Genomic DNA, 16,039 nt, shown 5'->3' on the forward strand with positions numbered 1-16,039 from the left:
AATTATAGCACATAGTAAAATTACTAAAATTATCCTTAAATAGGGAAAATTTTATAAACGTGACAATTAAGCTACCTTGTAGTAACCCAATAAAAAACATAATACTACTAAAAACATAATAGATATGAAACAGCACATTAAAAAAAATATATATATCCAATAAAAAGATTTACATTGTGAGAATTGATGAGAATATAGGATAATAATAATATTTGCTAAAAACATCTTTCATATTTATTTTAAACGTGTTTTTTTATTCTCAATTATCTTTAAAGGTGTAATTTCATAATTAGTTGGTCCATAAAAATACTTTACATTAATACAAAGTATAAAAGAAAGATATTTTCTGTCTTTTACCTTTATTTTATTTTAGGGTTTATAATAAATATTAAAAAATATATGTTCTTATCAGAAAATAATAATTGAACGAATGAATATGCATGCTTAGCAAGGCAATGCATGTAAACACTTTTAAAACAATCTTCTATCAATTTGTCACATACCCTCATTTTTTTTTTTTTTTAATGTAATGGCTACCCAACTATCGTAATTCTCGTCTTCATCTTTTAATATAATCTTTGTTAATTTATTAAGCTATTGTTTGTTAAAATTCGGTTTTTATCTTATTATTAATATTTAATTAATACGGAGTACTTCATAGTGTTTATCTCATCGGTGTAGAAAGTGAGCTCAAGCGTGGATCAGATTTAGTCATGCCCAACCACCCAAGCATGCAAGCCCAGCACTAATGGATTCTCCTTTGGCCTTTGAGCATGTCGGAATTGAGTGATCAAGGTGTAGCACAGTCCGTCAAAAGGCCCAAAATTGGCATAACCCATAACTACTTGTTTCCTATTTGAACAAGAATAGGTCTAGCTATTTTCGAATTGATTTACAAGTACTCGGTATGTTTCAAACTCCATCTAAAAAAACCAAAACAAAACAAAACAATTATACACTACTAATTGATTGAGTTAATCAGGATTCAGGACATAAGAAAGTACAATATATAATAACACACTATAAAAGAGCAATCTTATTTTCTACATCACTATACGGAGTCCGTATTAGTGTTGTACCAGTTGTCATTACAACGATTTCACAATAAGATTTACAAATATGAAATTAACCCCGAAGTTTGCCAGCAATCATAAAAGCCTTATAAACCACGGGTTTAACCAACTGGGACCCACCCCATGCAGTCATTAAGTCATTAACCACACTCTCATTCAACAAATCCACCCCTTTTTCTTTAGCCGTTGTAACAGCTGACCAAGACTTCAACATCCCCAAGAACTCCTCAAACGACATCGTTTTAGGTATGTCCAATTCCATAGGACGCCCCTCACTCCCTAGCCCAACATCTTCAAAGGGAAACGGCAGCGTTTTATACCCATCAAACACGTATCGTATCTTCGGGTCCCAATATGGTAGGGTCGTCTTATGAAATCGGTTCATAATTGGATCAAATGTGGGACTCACTGTGACGTCATTATAACACCAAACTGCGAATATTCCTCTTGGTTTTTTTAGTAACCGGTTCACTATAGAGTAAAAGTTAGGAAGATCAAACCAATGGACCGCTTGGGCTACAGTGATTAAATCAACCGAGCCCTCTGGTCCAATTAAGGAGATGAGGTCATTGTTACTTAAAGAGGTTGGTGTGTGGATGTACTTGACCCGAGGATGATGGATGGCCCGACTGATTTGGGGTTCACTTATGTCTGTTGCTATCACTTGATTGTAATATTCGGCAACCTTCACAAATGGTAAAAGGAGGAAAATTTTAATTAAAAAGCCTGTTCTTAAAGAAGTTGTAATTGTCTAATTGTAGAAGTTAATTGGGGTACAAGGTCAGAAGGTTAAGGTTCCACCCCAAAGTATCTCTAGTGAAGTTTAATCACCCAAACCTTTCCAGTAGTCCAATTAAAATCGGAGTACATCCGTTTTCATTTAATCTTAACATGTACTAATTACATGAATATTAAGGAATTGGATTAAAGCAAAGAACACGTAAAATGAAATTAGACATGCATTGTATTCAAAAAAAAAAAAATATTAAGATATGCATTGAAGGACTGAAGGTACATGACAAATGAGAACTAGCTAATGTTCCAACAAAAGACGTGCCTAATTTCTCGGTATCTTATCTTACTTATTTAATTTAACAATAGTCTTTAACAATCCTAGATCTACAACATCAGAAATTAAGAATCAAGAAAAAATGTAATATACAATAGATTAAATCCCGACTACATCATAACCCTATACGACTCCTATCCATTACGAGTACAATCTTACACGAAATGGAAAGACCCAATTATAGAAGTAAAAAAAAAAAAAAAAAAAAAAAAAAAGAGTTAAAGAAAGAGAAAGAGAGACATTACAGAGATAGCAGCTTGGCCATTGCCAGTACCAACATCCCAAGCCAAAGAGTGGTGAGAGGTGCGATCAGCCAACAAAGTATACCATTCTTTTGGGTAATCGGGCCTTCCTTCTACATATAAATCTGCTTGTTTGTCAAATAACCCTGCCATTTTTATTTATTTTTTTAGTTTTGTGTTTTTAAAAGTTTATTATGCTGTTGTATACAACTAGTACAAGTACTTATATACGAAATAGGAATGCTTAAATCGTTGACTTTATCAACTAGAGTTGATCTCAACGGTGGGGATTTTATCCACATCAATAAATCTTTTGTTTTTTATTAATGGCAACCCTTTTATTTTTATATTTTTGGAAAGGATTGATTATATTTTCTAAAATAACTAATTATGGTACTTCATTAAAACTGAATCCTTGTCACCTGTACCTGCAAGCAAACGGAAGCTCCTGTTGTTCGGAGTTACGCCTCCGACGATCAAGTTAATATGTGTCGAAATAGAGTAAAGTGCAGAAAGTAAAGCGAATCTTCTCGAATCCCGAGATCAGGTGATTTCTTCATTGTAAGAGAATAGTAATTGATGTAATAAATGAACGTGTCCCCAAAATGGGGGTAAATGTCCCTATTTATAAGGCATTGGGAATAGTGCCCTTACGTAGGTCACTTAGACCTAGATTTGGTGGGCTGCATCGTTTTATGACGCTTCAGGAATTAGGCCATTGAGGATCGCCATTTTCCTTCAATGTCAGCGTGTCACGTGTCTTATCCTGATTGACCCATTTTGGGCATTTCAAGTTACATGTGTCACATTCTGGTTGGTCCACGTAGCTTGGGAATTTTTACCCAAATCAATATGCATTGAAAATTGTGTAAAAAGAGTTAAAATACATGAGGCAAATAAAAAAAAATGGAATAAGGATATTAAAAATAATAAAAAATTTAAAAAAAAAAAAAGGAACGAATATGTTTTGCAAGTCAATAATACGGAGTACATTTTTTTTTCAAGAGCTACTGCCAGGTTTAAGTTTAACATAATTTTCACAAAATATAAACCTAAAAATGTCTGAAGTTGTGTCGGTTGTTTCATATTCTATTAAAGTATTAAACACAAACTTAAATATAATTCCAAGTAAAATCACACGCACTTATGCTATGGAAGGCTGGCTAGATTTCTAGAATCTAGATTTGAGTTCAAAAATTATTCTTCAATTTCATACCCTTCGATAATTTCTACTTTGGAAATCACTCTGTATTATTGCGAAATTTTCAATTCGAAAAACCACTCCTTTCTTTGGCAGTAAAATTAAACAGAGTGCTAATGAGTCTAGAAAATTATAAGAAAATAATATAAACCAAATACCTAATGCAATAACAAAATAATTCGTATATTACCCTCATCAAAATATAGAACTCGTCTCTACCTCTCGCGTAATCATGTATATGAATCTCTTATGGAGTACAAATCTACTTACACAAACAAGTATATGGATCTGATTAGCCAAGTGACTATCAACTTACAAACCTTATATACAATGAAGTATAAATTTAATCTTGTATACAATAATGTATAAATTTTGTAAGTTCCGAGTCAAAGTTTTCCGTTCTTCCTGCCCCTCAATTGTTCTAAATCCAATGCTCCATTTTTGTGAAAATGACAGCAAATTTTTCCTCATTTGATTTAACTAGAAAATTTTGCCAACTCAGAAGATGTGAATCAAGTGATTGTGTATTGCATCTTCTTTCACAAAATGTATGTCGATCTCAACCAGATGTCAATAACATGAAATTATCGTTCTTTAAACTTCTGGGATCAAGAAGCCATATATAATTTCAGAGGTTTTTCGCTCTCATTGATATCCGTCAATGGAGAAGAAGAAGATGATGACGACGACAATGATTTAGGACTTTCCTGGATTTCAGGGGCACCTTCATCATCCTCACCTAATACTACTACCCCTCCAAAATGAACCCTTCTAGGACTTCCTGGCTGTACAACCACCCCAGATGCTCTGTTTTCATTCTCGTTCCCACTCCCATTTTCTAAATCAACGTTGCTACCATTTCCACCATCGACGACACCATTACTAGTACCTGTACTTACAATTTGAATAGGACTAACACCATCCCCGTTACTATTCCTAGCCGACACACCAGAAGGAACAGCATCATCAGGGTGATCAGCACCAGAGGAACCAAAACAAGACATCCTAAACCCACAAGCACGTGAAACAATCCGATAAACCAATGTGAGGAACCAAAAGAACCAAGGGAAGCAAACTAGAGACCCGCCAATAACGGGGTACAACGAAGTATCCAGGTATGCAGGCTGGATCATGTACAGCACCAAGAAGACTGCACCTGAGACTGTGAAGATCAAAAGAAGGGAAGAGATGACCCATATATAACAAATCCCGGCCTTCGAATCCTCTGATATTGCCATTGGAAGATTTCGAGGATTACGAGAAGAAAAGAATCAGACTTTAGGACAGGAGGTGGAAAATAAAAGCTACATTTCTGGGTATTCCATGCCCCATCTGTTGAACAACAATGTCATTGTACAGAGTATGAAACAAAGGGAAAATGGGGAGGAAAGAGGGAGAAAGAGAAGGAAAAATGAATAATTTAATGGGGTGGAGGTTGATGGGGGTACATGGCAACACGATATGGGCAGAAATTGGTGTGATCATTAAGAGATTAGCAAATCAATCCAACCAAGGCTTGTTGACTTATGCCTTGATTAAACATCAGTTTTTGAGTTTTTGCCAACTATTTTATTTGTCATCATGGGTTCATCACACAGCACAGCAGTTTCCAGTTCCCAATTTATAAATTTTATTAATTGGATAACAACCACCAATTAGATAAGCTTCAATCTAGGCCCAATCCACTATATTTCCAACATTAGAGTTGGCAATCGAGTCGTATTTAGTCATATTTGTAAGAGGAACTAATGGTTTGGGAGCAGGCCAATTTGGGTCGCGTCAAAGTCAGGTCTATTAAAAAAATAGATTATTGTGGGAAACAAATTAATCTTAGTCATATGTGTGACTAAGGCTGGGTTGGGTCAATATTGCAAGGTATATAAAAAAAAATAACAAGAGAAAAATATAAAAGCCTGAATTGTATATTTGTATCTGAAGTTTCAATAATGTAAAAAGAGAAGCCTAAAATCAATTCAGAAGAATAAAATTGGAAAATATCTGAATAAATAGTTCGTATTTACAAATAAGTTGTCAAACAGGAAAAAAATTGCTTAACTATCTGTATAAGCACTTCAGCTTCAAAGCAACATGTAATATTACTATACTAGTATCAGTGTATCACAACTAAGTTGAATAACAAAATTGCCAAATTGGCAATTGAAAAACTAATTCAGGATTTGACAAAAAGACACGATCACCTTGTCTGTGCTTTAACTTCTCTTCTTACTTTCCAGTGTTGAATTACTCTGATCTGAGCCAGTTGCTTAAGAGAAATGAAGGTCCAAAAAGCTTCCATCATGTATCTCTAACAGTCCAAGAAGCAAGAATTAGAGTAGTTTATCATACAACCCACCATGCTGAAGCAACGTGGCATGGGTTTATGCCCGCATGATAAGCACAAGTTACATTTCCAACATATAGAATCACATACTAAGAGCTGATTGCCTCTACCACTGAAGATTCTTCCTTCTCAGACTCAACTAAGACAGAAGACATCATCTGGCGCCTCCTCTGTTCCTGAACTTGCCTTCGGTTTGTTTCCAGAATGATCATCAGAGCAGTGATATCAGCAGGGCTTACCCCACCAACTCTGCTTGCCTGGCCAATGGTCTGTGGCCTTACCTGCGAGGAAAAAAAAAAAAAAAAAAAAAACCAAAAACCATTTCAAACACATGCCTCAAATCTTGCTGAAAATAACATTCTGCATGAAAAACCAGGATGAGAAAACATAATGATCCCAAAAAACTCATTTAACCTCAATGTGGGATGGTGATATCCCCTTTTAAGCTCAAATGCTTGCAATGACATCCCAATGGCATGAGTAAAGCAAGTCTTTAAGGTGATATAGGAAAAGCTTCACAAAATTCAATTATTTCATTTCAAAATTCCAAAAAGTAGTATGGCACAAGGGGTATCCTACAACCTAAAAGCTACTGCAACAAATACAGGTTTAATATGTTCACCAAGCCAATTGTTGATAAGGAGTTCCAGTTACATCTTATGAATAATTGATGATAAAAAGGTGCCTTGTCTCCGGTTAACATTCACTGGGATGGTAAGCGGCAATGACTTGATCTAATAAATTAAGCTATTTGGGTATCTAATAAAGCTTTAAAAGAACTCTAGTAGTCTTATCATTGGAAGCTAAAATTTATTAGAAAATAAAAATTGATATACCTCAATAGAAATTACATTAGAGATCATACCTCATACCATTTTTTTTTTTTTTTTTAATGTTGAGTAGTGAGGCCAAAACACAAATTGCAGACTGCAGAGAAAGACATCTACAGATTTTTTTTTTCCCCCTTTGGGAATTAGGAGAGAAGGGATTGGGAGGGACGGAGGGTTATGATATGCAATAGATTATTCAGGGCGAATAATTTAATCACGTAACTGACAGTATCAATGTTTAAACGATGCCACACCATACTCTATTGCAAGCTACAAGGTCATTGATCAACACTAGAGGAATTTGCCATTAGATAAGCTTGGTACTAGGTACAGAAAAAAAGCATCTCCAGGGTTCAAAAAGCACAAAATTATCAAAGAGATTAAATAATACAAGAATTGACCCTCGCAGATGCTGCAGATAATATACATGTAAGAGAGTATATACCTTAGAGAGTTTCTAACGTGCCTCTCGAGACAAAGTGGTCATTGAGTAATAATCTAAATTGTCTGGAAGCGGTTTGTGTTGTTGATGAACCATCTACAAATAGAGCAAAGATCAAATCAAGGATGAAAATGGAAAGGATTTCATAGTTGAGGACATGTGAGCAAGATAAAGAAGACACGGGTTTATAAAGAGTTAAGACAAACATGCCAAGAGCACGCAAGAATTTACCTGCTGCAGCTGCTGTTGCTGTCTGATGATGAATCCCTCATATTTAATATCAATTTCTACGCATTCTTTCTCCATTTTGGTTAGGCACTGATTCCCAAAGCCATGCTTATCCAGAATTCTATACTCTATATGTGGCTTTTTAAGAAGACTCTCCAAGGTTGATGAATCCTTAACCGGTTGATTAGATAAGAGGGTAACATCAGCAGCCAGATCACCACCTACACACGTAGAAGAGTACCAGAAACTTAGAGATACCCAGGAAGGCGGCAACTTCACCCTCTCTGTTAACCAAGTTAGCACCTTTTCTACATTCACTTCTCTTAATATTAAGAATTTCCACATTTTAAATCAAAATAAAAATCAGTAAGACATAGTTACTCAAAAAAATAGAACAAAGGAGAGTCTTTATTTGAAACAAGAAAAAACAACCGCTACTACAGAAAATGAGGACAAATCTACTGGTCAGTGTTGCACCGAAAAAAATGAGAAGACACTCCAATTCAAAATGTGAGCATCAGTTTAACAAACTCCTAAAATACTATATATGCCTTTTTCTCATAGCAAGTCAAACTGTTAAAAAGGTTCACAACTCACAAGTCCTTTCAGAAACTGCAATGCAGCATGCCATGAGAAGTCACAATAATTTCAAGTACATCTAAAAAAACCTCTTGCCATAACTTTGAATACTCTGACCCACAACTTCCTGCCTCAAAAAAAAAAAAAAAAAAAAAAAAAAGAAGAAGAAGAAGATAGAAGATAGCTTACCTGAAATCCTGACAGTTTTCAGCCGTTTTTTCTCCTCTGCAATTCGTGCTTGTTTATCTTGGTATAGTTTCCAGCGTCTATCATCAATCAAACCAATTTCATAGCCCAGAGGTGTAAGACGACTATCAGCATTATCAGATCGAAGAAGTAATCGGTGTTCTGAACGACTGAAAGGAGCACGGAAATCAAGAAATCATTTGAAGAAAAAAGGAACATTTCCCATTACTTTCCTAGGACTTCTGGAAACAATATGTATGAAAGTCTAAAATGCTAGTACCTTGTTAACACTCGATAAGGTTCTCGAAGATCTTTGGTGATTAAGTCATCAATTAAAGTGCCAATGTAGCTGCTTTCTCTCTCAAGAACAATAAGGGATTTTCCATCAGCATGCCTTGCAGCATTAACTCCAGAAATGATGCCCTACAGAAAGGTAAAATTGGTTTTATCCTGATAACCAGATTGGTGGCCCATGATGTGCATGGGATTAAATGAGAGTAATATTTCTTTCGAGTAATTATATATACATTATTTTTGCACATGCTAAATACTCCTTATTATCAAAGGATTCTCCCTGCTACCTTTCAGTATACTTGTACCAGAAAATAACAATACCTAAGTTCTATAAAATAAATCAGTAAACTAGAAAACAGAAAGGTTTTTTTAGCTTCTTTGTCATCATGCTTTTTCCTGATGCTACTTTTAAAGGAGTCTCTTTTCTGACATGAGCGGGGAATTACAATCCATTCCTATGTATATTATGTACTCCTATAAATTCAACTCTTCTTTGATGTAATATAGAATGAGAGAAAAGATAAGGGCGTGGGGAAGTTAAACCTGTGCAGCAGCTTCCTCGTAGCCAGTCGTTCCGTTAATCTGACCAGAAAAGAAAAGACCTTGAATCTTTTTGGTCATCAGAGATCTAGAGCACTGGTAAGCAGGCAAATAATCATATTCCACAGCATAAGCTGGCCTCAGCATCGTACAGTTTTCAAGTCCAGGTAATGTTTGCAGCAACGGTAGCTGCAGCCTCTCAGGTAAACCAGTTGAGAATCCCTGAAAATAGATGTTAATTTGACGTCGTACTATCAATTCAGTGGAGAAGGTATGACGTTATTACCATTCAAAAGAAGAGAAGGCTGATCAAAAACATAATAGAAAAATAAGATTAAAATTAAAACAAAAGTAATTAGAGAACTTGCATTAAATAATTTCTGACAGCTGAGGAACCAATCAACTAAGCAAGATAATGTTGGAGGCTTGGACCACCCAAAGTAATAAATACAGAACCATGAACAGAACACGTAATACCTGTACATAAAGCTCAGGCACAGTTCGGCCCTCTGGTTCGAGAAAAATTTGATGCGACTCCTTGTCTTGAAACCTAACAATCTGAAGCACCAAACAGCGATACAAGAAGATTTCTGAGAGAATAAATATAAGGTTAAATCTTCATAGAAACAGTACCAAAAAAAAAAAAAAAAACAAACAAACAAAAACAAAAGAGACATAAACTACTTCTTTGCAGGTTTAGACTGAGTTCAACAGCTTCATCCATGCACCAATCTCCCCTCCATAAACAGAAGACTAGCACAATACACTGGGTTTATGGCTTTATGCAGCATAGACACTACAAACATCCTACTACAGTAAATCAAAAATAATGGAGTGCCAGAGCAACCCAATTCATTGGCGGTTCTTGTGAGTTGTGAGATCCCTCTTACTGCTGTATTTCTTATTAAGATATCTCTAGACAACACATAAGTAATAACACCTTTTGCTAAAAAGAAAAAAAAAATACATATTTTGCCTAGAATGACCTTGAATGTCTATTTAGGGCTAAACTATTAACTCAAGTCAACATTAGCATACTACCAAAGCCACTATCTCAATTCTAGCATTCTCAGCAAATCTCACTACAACAGTTACAAGCTTACTGACCCTTATTTCATTACGTAAAGCTTTGTGAGATTAAAAAGTTTCAATTCACATATAAAGAAAGAAAATAAAGGAGATCTATACATTCATGATTAGGGATTAAGAGATTAAACCTATAGACTAACTTCCATTTCTGAAAAATTGTGCTTGCTTGATAACTTTTTTCCTTTAGAGGGGTAAAATAATAAAAGAGTACGGTGGTGCATGAAAATGTTAGGTTGTAAAATTTACCTTATCCTCAATAGAAGGGCAATATCTAGGCCCTTTAGCATCAACCCACCCACCATATATTGGTGTTTCATGCAAGTTTTCCTTAATCAGCGTGTGTGTACTTTTAGTTGTACGTGTCAGATAACAGCACATCTGTTCCCTTTCAATATGAAGCTCGGGGTCAAAGGTGAACCAGCTGACCTGCTCAATCACCATTACAGAATCAGTACAATTTCTTCCTGTACCAAGTGGAACAATACCGTAGAAGTAGACTTTACCAACATTTGCATATACATAATGCCATACAAATCCGAGCCAAAAATACAAAAAGTTGATCAATATTTCCATCCAAAAACTTCAACAGTTAAACGTACACATAAGATTTAATGACAGAACCTCTTCATCTCCGTGTTGGGGCTCCAATTTGGAAAAGTCTACAGTACGAGTGTCTACACGTGCAGGAGTCCCTGTTTTCAACCTATCAGTTTCAAATCCTAGATGTTGAAGACTTTCAGTGAGTCCAACAGAGGCTGACTCGCCAGCTCTTCCTGCATCCATGGAGGTTCTTCCAACCCATATTTTGCCACTCATGAATGTCCCAGTTGTAAGAACAACAGAAGGTGCATAAAAATTCATTCCAAAGAAAGTCCGGACTCCTTCAACATTATCATTCTTCCCAACAATGATTTCTGTCACCATAGCCTCTCTAATCGAGAGGTTGTCCGTACTGCAAAGGTAAAATGATTAGTTGATAAAAGGAATTACCATAAGGAATTATACAACTAAATTGAACATCAACACAGACAATTTTTTCCATGTGAAATTTACATGTTCTCCATAAACTACACACGTATCTTCCAAAGTTCTACTAGATACCAATTAAAAACCTTATTCTCTTCATTACTTCCTAAATATTTCTTCATTACTTCCTAAATATTTCTTATAGGTATGTCTTAAATTACTTGCTACATACCCATTTTTGGCAACCTTTTTTAATCTGCATTATATCTAAAGTTAGGTCCCACACAAATTCACCCTTTATTCTCTCAAAATTTTCACTTCCTAAAAACTCTGCCAAAAGTAAATGTAACAAGTAAAATGAGACGGAAGGAATATTTCCTATCCACTTTTGAAAATTTGTTCAATATATCCTATAAGTTGGCCGGAACAACAAATTATTCTAACAAAAGCCTTAGAGAGGGATTCACTATTCTGTAAGCTGCATCTTCTGCCAGAAGCGAGACTTCTATAAATCAAAGTGACAACATCCCAACGGAGGAATGACAGTTGAGTTAATTTCGTTTCTTTAAATAAAACACAATGATAAGTTAATACAGAGTACTCCCTAACTAGCTTTTTAAAAAGAAGTTTTAAGAAAAAGGCAATACATAGTTAGTTGTCAGTTTGTCACCATTCACCATATTCTAAAAAGTCCCTATAGAATAGCTTAGTAGCAGAAGCATACTTTTCAACAACCTTCCTCATCTCCATAGCATATTCCCTCTTATCAGTTTGTGCGCGCAGTGCTCGAACTGCCGGGCCTCTGGATGTGTTAAGAACGCGTTTTTGCAGATAGCACCTAAAATTTTAACCAAAAAAAAAGAGGCATCAAACTCTTTGTAAAGCAAAAACCGTAAATCTTCATCAAAGATAATGGTACAGATAGATAACTCATATAAACAGTTTCCTACAAAACTCAAAACTTCAGAAGCACGAATTCAGATACAACAAATTTCTCAAAAAAGTATAATGAGATGGCACAACAGGCTCCTCCAAAATCAAGCTGTCACCGTGTGATTACAAAAAATTCTTTCTAATATGAAGAATTATATGATTTCAAATAGGCTGGAATTAGCAAGAAAAGCAGTCATGGAAATAGTAAGCTGTTTTTCATCACATCATCAGTTTTTCGTTTTTACAATAAATAGCAAAAAGTGTATGGTGTCTACATTTCTCAGACCACCATTAAATTTCTATTCAAACCAAATATTACCTATCGGCAATCTTTCCTATGTCACCACCAAGGGCATCCACTTCGTGTACAAGTTGTGATTTTGCAGGCCCGCCAACTGCCGGATTGCATGGCTGCATGCAAATTCTTGGTTAACTTTATTGCTGACCAAAATAAGATAAAGTATAGTGAACAGAGAGTGGAAAACAAAACACTGAAGCAGCAATCTCAGCCTTCTCAATAATCACTCGTTTAAGAAATGGGAGCCAATGAAAGGTTATACAAAGTCAAGATCAGCACCAATCTGAAGAAAAAAGACTGAAATATCTTTAAGACACTAATTTAAATAAACATAGACATAACAATCTGGCATACTGATCTCCATCATCAATGTGTTTCTCCCTGACTATGAGAAGAAATTTTCTACATACAAATGTACTGGGAAGGAAGGATATGACAAGAAATATAATTGAGTAGCATTTACACCTGAAACCATTCTTAAATCCATTTTGCATCAAGATGTTCAATTAAGTACACTAATTGCTTTCCTTCTTTGCGAGTTGATTGAATAAGAGCATGCAATGCAAAAGGGGTGCAAGAGTAATGGATTTACAATTATTTTCCAAAAAGATATGGAGATTATCATGTTTCAATTTAAATGCTACAATGGAATAAAGTCATGTATCTTCAATGTCTAGCTACTTCCAATTTCCAAATATGAAATCATGAAAAACTAAGACAAAGACTAGTCAATGGTGAAAATGTCTAAACAAGCAAACAAATTGAAAATCTACTTTCTTCATAACTGCCTATTCTCCATAGAGAGGTTAGATAACACCAAGAAGTAAAAGATATATCCTACGTGTGTCAGAAGATTTACCTGCCATGCAATCCTGTCAATGTTTAGCGTGAGAAGTAGAGTCTTTGCCCCTACACGAGCAGAGGCAAGAGCAGCTTCACATCCAGCATGTCCACCTCCAACCACAATGACGTCATATGTTTCATGAGCTGCTTCACAGGAACACTCCAGTCAGGGAATCAGGATTTAAACAATAAAAAAAAAAAAAAAAAAAAAAAAAAAAAAAAAAAAAGATAACAAACCAATACTCAATCATTGTTTACCCCAATTAGGCATTCATAATGGGATTCTTATTAGATGGTCAAGTCAAGCAGGAAAAGTATGTTATTTTTATGCCATCGTATGATGAGAAGTCCCCTAACATAAGATTTTATGAGATCTAATCCCCTAAAAAGAGCAATTATACCACAGCTACAAGTAGCATAATCAAATTAGCTGAGTATGATAAAGTGCTTGCCCAGCTCCATAGTTCTTATAGTTATAGACCAAATCAGAACCTGATTTCAAAAGCAAAGGTCACTGTATTATCGTCTCTAAAGATGTGAAAGCACACATCTTAGAATGACTGGGCACAAATTATCCAATAAGCACCAAAAGAAATTAGAATTTGGTGCAAAATCGGTATTCCTGCAATTTACTCATCAATATTGGCAATAACATTGGGCAGGCACGGTATATTATGATCTTGGTTATAATACTATGCAGATTGTAACCAGGGGTGTGCCATTTTACAAACAAAGAAATCACAATACAAGCTACCAACTAAGTTCCAAAACACTCATATTCACTTCCTAGTCATGAAAGTTCCATTGAACTCCCAACATGAAATCTAAGTCCAAAACACCTGTTGCATAGTCCAGATTTCCAAAAAGATCCAATAATAATGATCAAATTTCAGCTTAAGTTCATACATAAAATTCTTAACCATTTTGCCATTAATCCTGGGTAAACTCAAAAGAATTCGTGAAACGCCCAAATCAAACAACAAAGTACATAATTCAGAAACCCATTAATATCCCAGATGTGTGAGGCCGAAATTTGCAAGCCACAATGCAATTTTCCGACAACTACTCAACAACCCCAGCATGAACACCAACTGTTTGTTAAAATGCCGCAATGAAAATCCAAACAAAAAGGAATAAAATTCAACATTCAGATATCAGAGGAACGGAGGAGAGAGAAAATGACAACTCACCGACATAACTAGACGCTGAAACAGTGAATTTCCTGGAGGAATTGAAGGACAAAAGGGGACAATAGCGGAGTGACTTGGAGCGAAAAGAGAGGTGGCGAGGTTTGAAGAGTGAAGAAGATAGAAACGAAGTGGGTATGGAAGATACAGCAGGAAAATGGCGCGTAATCCGAGTGAATTGAGTAAAAGTAGTTGCCGCCATTAAAGAGTGATGAAGCTTTTTCTGGTTCTATAGAGCTTCCATGGTAAGAGTCATAGAAAAGATAAGCCCTAATAACACTGAGGAGTGAGGAGACTCGTTTTTCGTTTTAGAAGGAGATTGACTTTTTTGAGGAATAGAAAGAGATTGACTTTCAAATTGAGGTAATTTATGTACTCTTTGTATCTCTTATTTTTTGTTGCATTTGACTTTTCACGATATTCAACACACGTCTTCAAACGCATATATCTCTATTTCTATAAGTGTAAAAATTATAATAATTTGATATTAATAAACTATACAATGAGACAATTTTAACAAGGTCCCACATGAATATATTATAACTTATAGATCAACAAGAACTCATGGTCAAAGTTTTAAAAATTTGACCCAGGATGGAGAATTATAAAAATTTGATAATAATAAACTATACCATGAGACAATTCTACCAAGATCCCACATGAATATATTATCACTTATAGATCAACGAGAATTCATGGTCAAAGTTTTAAAATTTTGACCCAAGACGGAGGGAGTACTTCATTTCACATTTTTTAAATGGAATTTATGTAAAACTGAAATTATGTGTTTCAATTTTCAAGTTGTTGTTGGGTGGATTTTGCAAAAAATAATTCTATACCAAATAATATTTGGTCTAATAGAGATTGTATTTTAAAACACTAGAGGCAACTTGGAGATTGAGATCATCTTACCCTTCCGTCAACTACCAAGGAGTCTTGCTCATTAACCCAGATTGAGTAATCCTATGAGAGATTTTGGTCTAATAGAACATCATATCCTTACCTACCAATAGAAAGCAATTTGCAAACGATGATTTTATGTAGCAAACTCAATTTAAATTATGTGCTTTAATAGGTTTTTATGCTCTAAAATATTTTCAACGATATCTAACAACTACAAAACTGGTGTACCAGTCGTCATGAACTCATGATGCATAAGTCCTCAACCCAAAAAGCATCGTACAATTAGGCCAACATGAGAAATTCGTGAATATTTTATGCATTTGATTTATGAAAGTATAATGAAACGTATTCCTTTTTTTTTAAACTCTAATATAGTGTTGTCTATACAAAATTATGAATGAAGAGATTATTGGAAAAAAGGTTAAATCATGAGTATATTAAGATTCGAACAATAGAATACATTACCAAGAATACAAGCTTCATCTTATGATGCATCAAATAACTACTCTTATTTCTTTGCTTATAATTTGCTTCATGACAGAGTAAATAAACATTTTGGGCTATGCCTGCACTGACATTATAACACTTTATATCCGTCCATATAGTAATATATCACTAGTGTTATGAGTACGTGTACTAGATTGATGTGCATTATAACACTTTATATGCCTTTGAAAATATGTTTTCACTGCGGAGTACTAAACATCCTAGTTTTAAAATTCACAATTTTGCTTGAGTTATGTATATATAAAATATAAATTTATTTTTAAACATTTCCATCTTATAAAAAGAAGT

The 16,039-nt window shown here is 34.9% G+C and overlaps 3 protein-coding genes across 3 annotated transcripts; all 3 read right to left on the reverse strand.

Moving 5' to 3' along the window:
- Positions 1-939: 939 nt before the first annotated feature.
- On the reverse strand, positions 940-2,612 carry LOC110736609 (putative methyltransferase DDB_G0268948). The gene is made up of 2 exons (XM_021916872.1): positions 2,388-2,612; positions 940-1,758 (listed from the first exon to the last, which is right to left on the reverse strand). The coding sequence occupies exons 1-2, from the start codon at positions 2,535-2,537 to the stop codon at positions 1,126-1,128; spliced, it is 783 nt and encodes a 260-aa protein (XP_021772564.1). The 5' UTR covers positions 2,538-2,612; the 3' UTR covers positions 940-1,125.
- Positions 2,613-3,180: 568 nt separating this feature from the next.
- On the reverse strand, positions 3,181-5,202 carry LOC110736028. Its single transcript, XM_021916186.1, has one exon. It carries the CDS (start codon positions 4,821-4,823, stop codon positions 4,194-4,196), a length of 630 nt encoding a protein of 209 aa, XP_021771878.1. The 5' UTR covers positions 4,824-5,202; the 3' UTR covers positions 3,181-4,193.
- A 355-nt stretch (positions 5,203-5,557) lies between these two features.
- On the reverse strand, positions 5,558-14,684 carry LOC110736610 (tRNA uridine 5-carboxymethylaminomethyl modification enzyme MnmG-like). The gene is made up of 13 exons (XM_021916874.1): positions 14,345-14,684; positions 13,171-13,298; positions 12,333-12,424; positions 11,805-11,918; positions 10,736-11,066; positions 10,361-10,540; positions 9,503-9,583; positions 9,029-9,247; positions 8,472-8,614; positions 8,195-8,361; positions 7,430-7,647; positions 7,202-7,294; positions 5,558-6,207 (listed from the first exon to the last, which is right to left on the reverse strand). Exons 1-12 carry the CDS (start codon positions 14,541-14,543, stop codon positions 7,214-7,216), a joined length of 1,953 nt encoding a protein of 650 aa, XP_021772566.1. The 5' UTR covers positions 14,544-14,684; the 3' UTR covers positions 5,558-6,207; positions 7,202-7,213.
- Between the last annotated feature and the right edge of the window lie 1,355 nt (positions 14,685-16,039).

The sequence above is a fragment of the Chenopodium quinoa genome, unplaced genomic scaffold (assembly GCF_001683475.1).
Source record: "Chenopodium quinoa cultivar QQ74 unplaced genomic scaffold, ASM168347v1, whole genome shotgun sequence".
Classification (NCBI taxonomy): domain Eukaryota; kingdom Viridiplantae; phylum Streptophyta; class Magnoliopsida; order Caryophyllales; family Amaranthaceae; genus Chenopodium; species Chenopodium quinoa.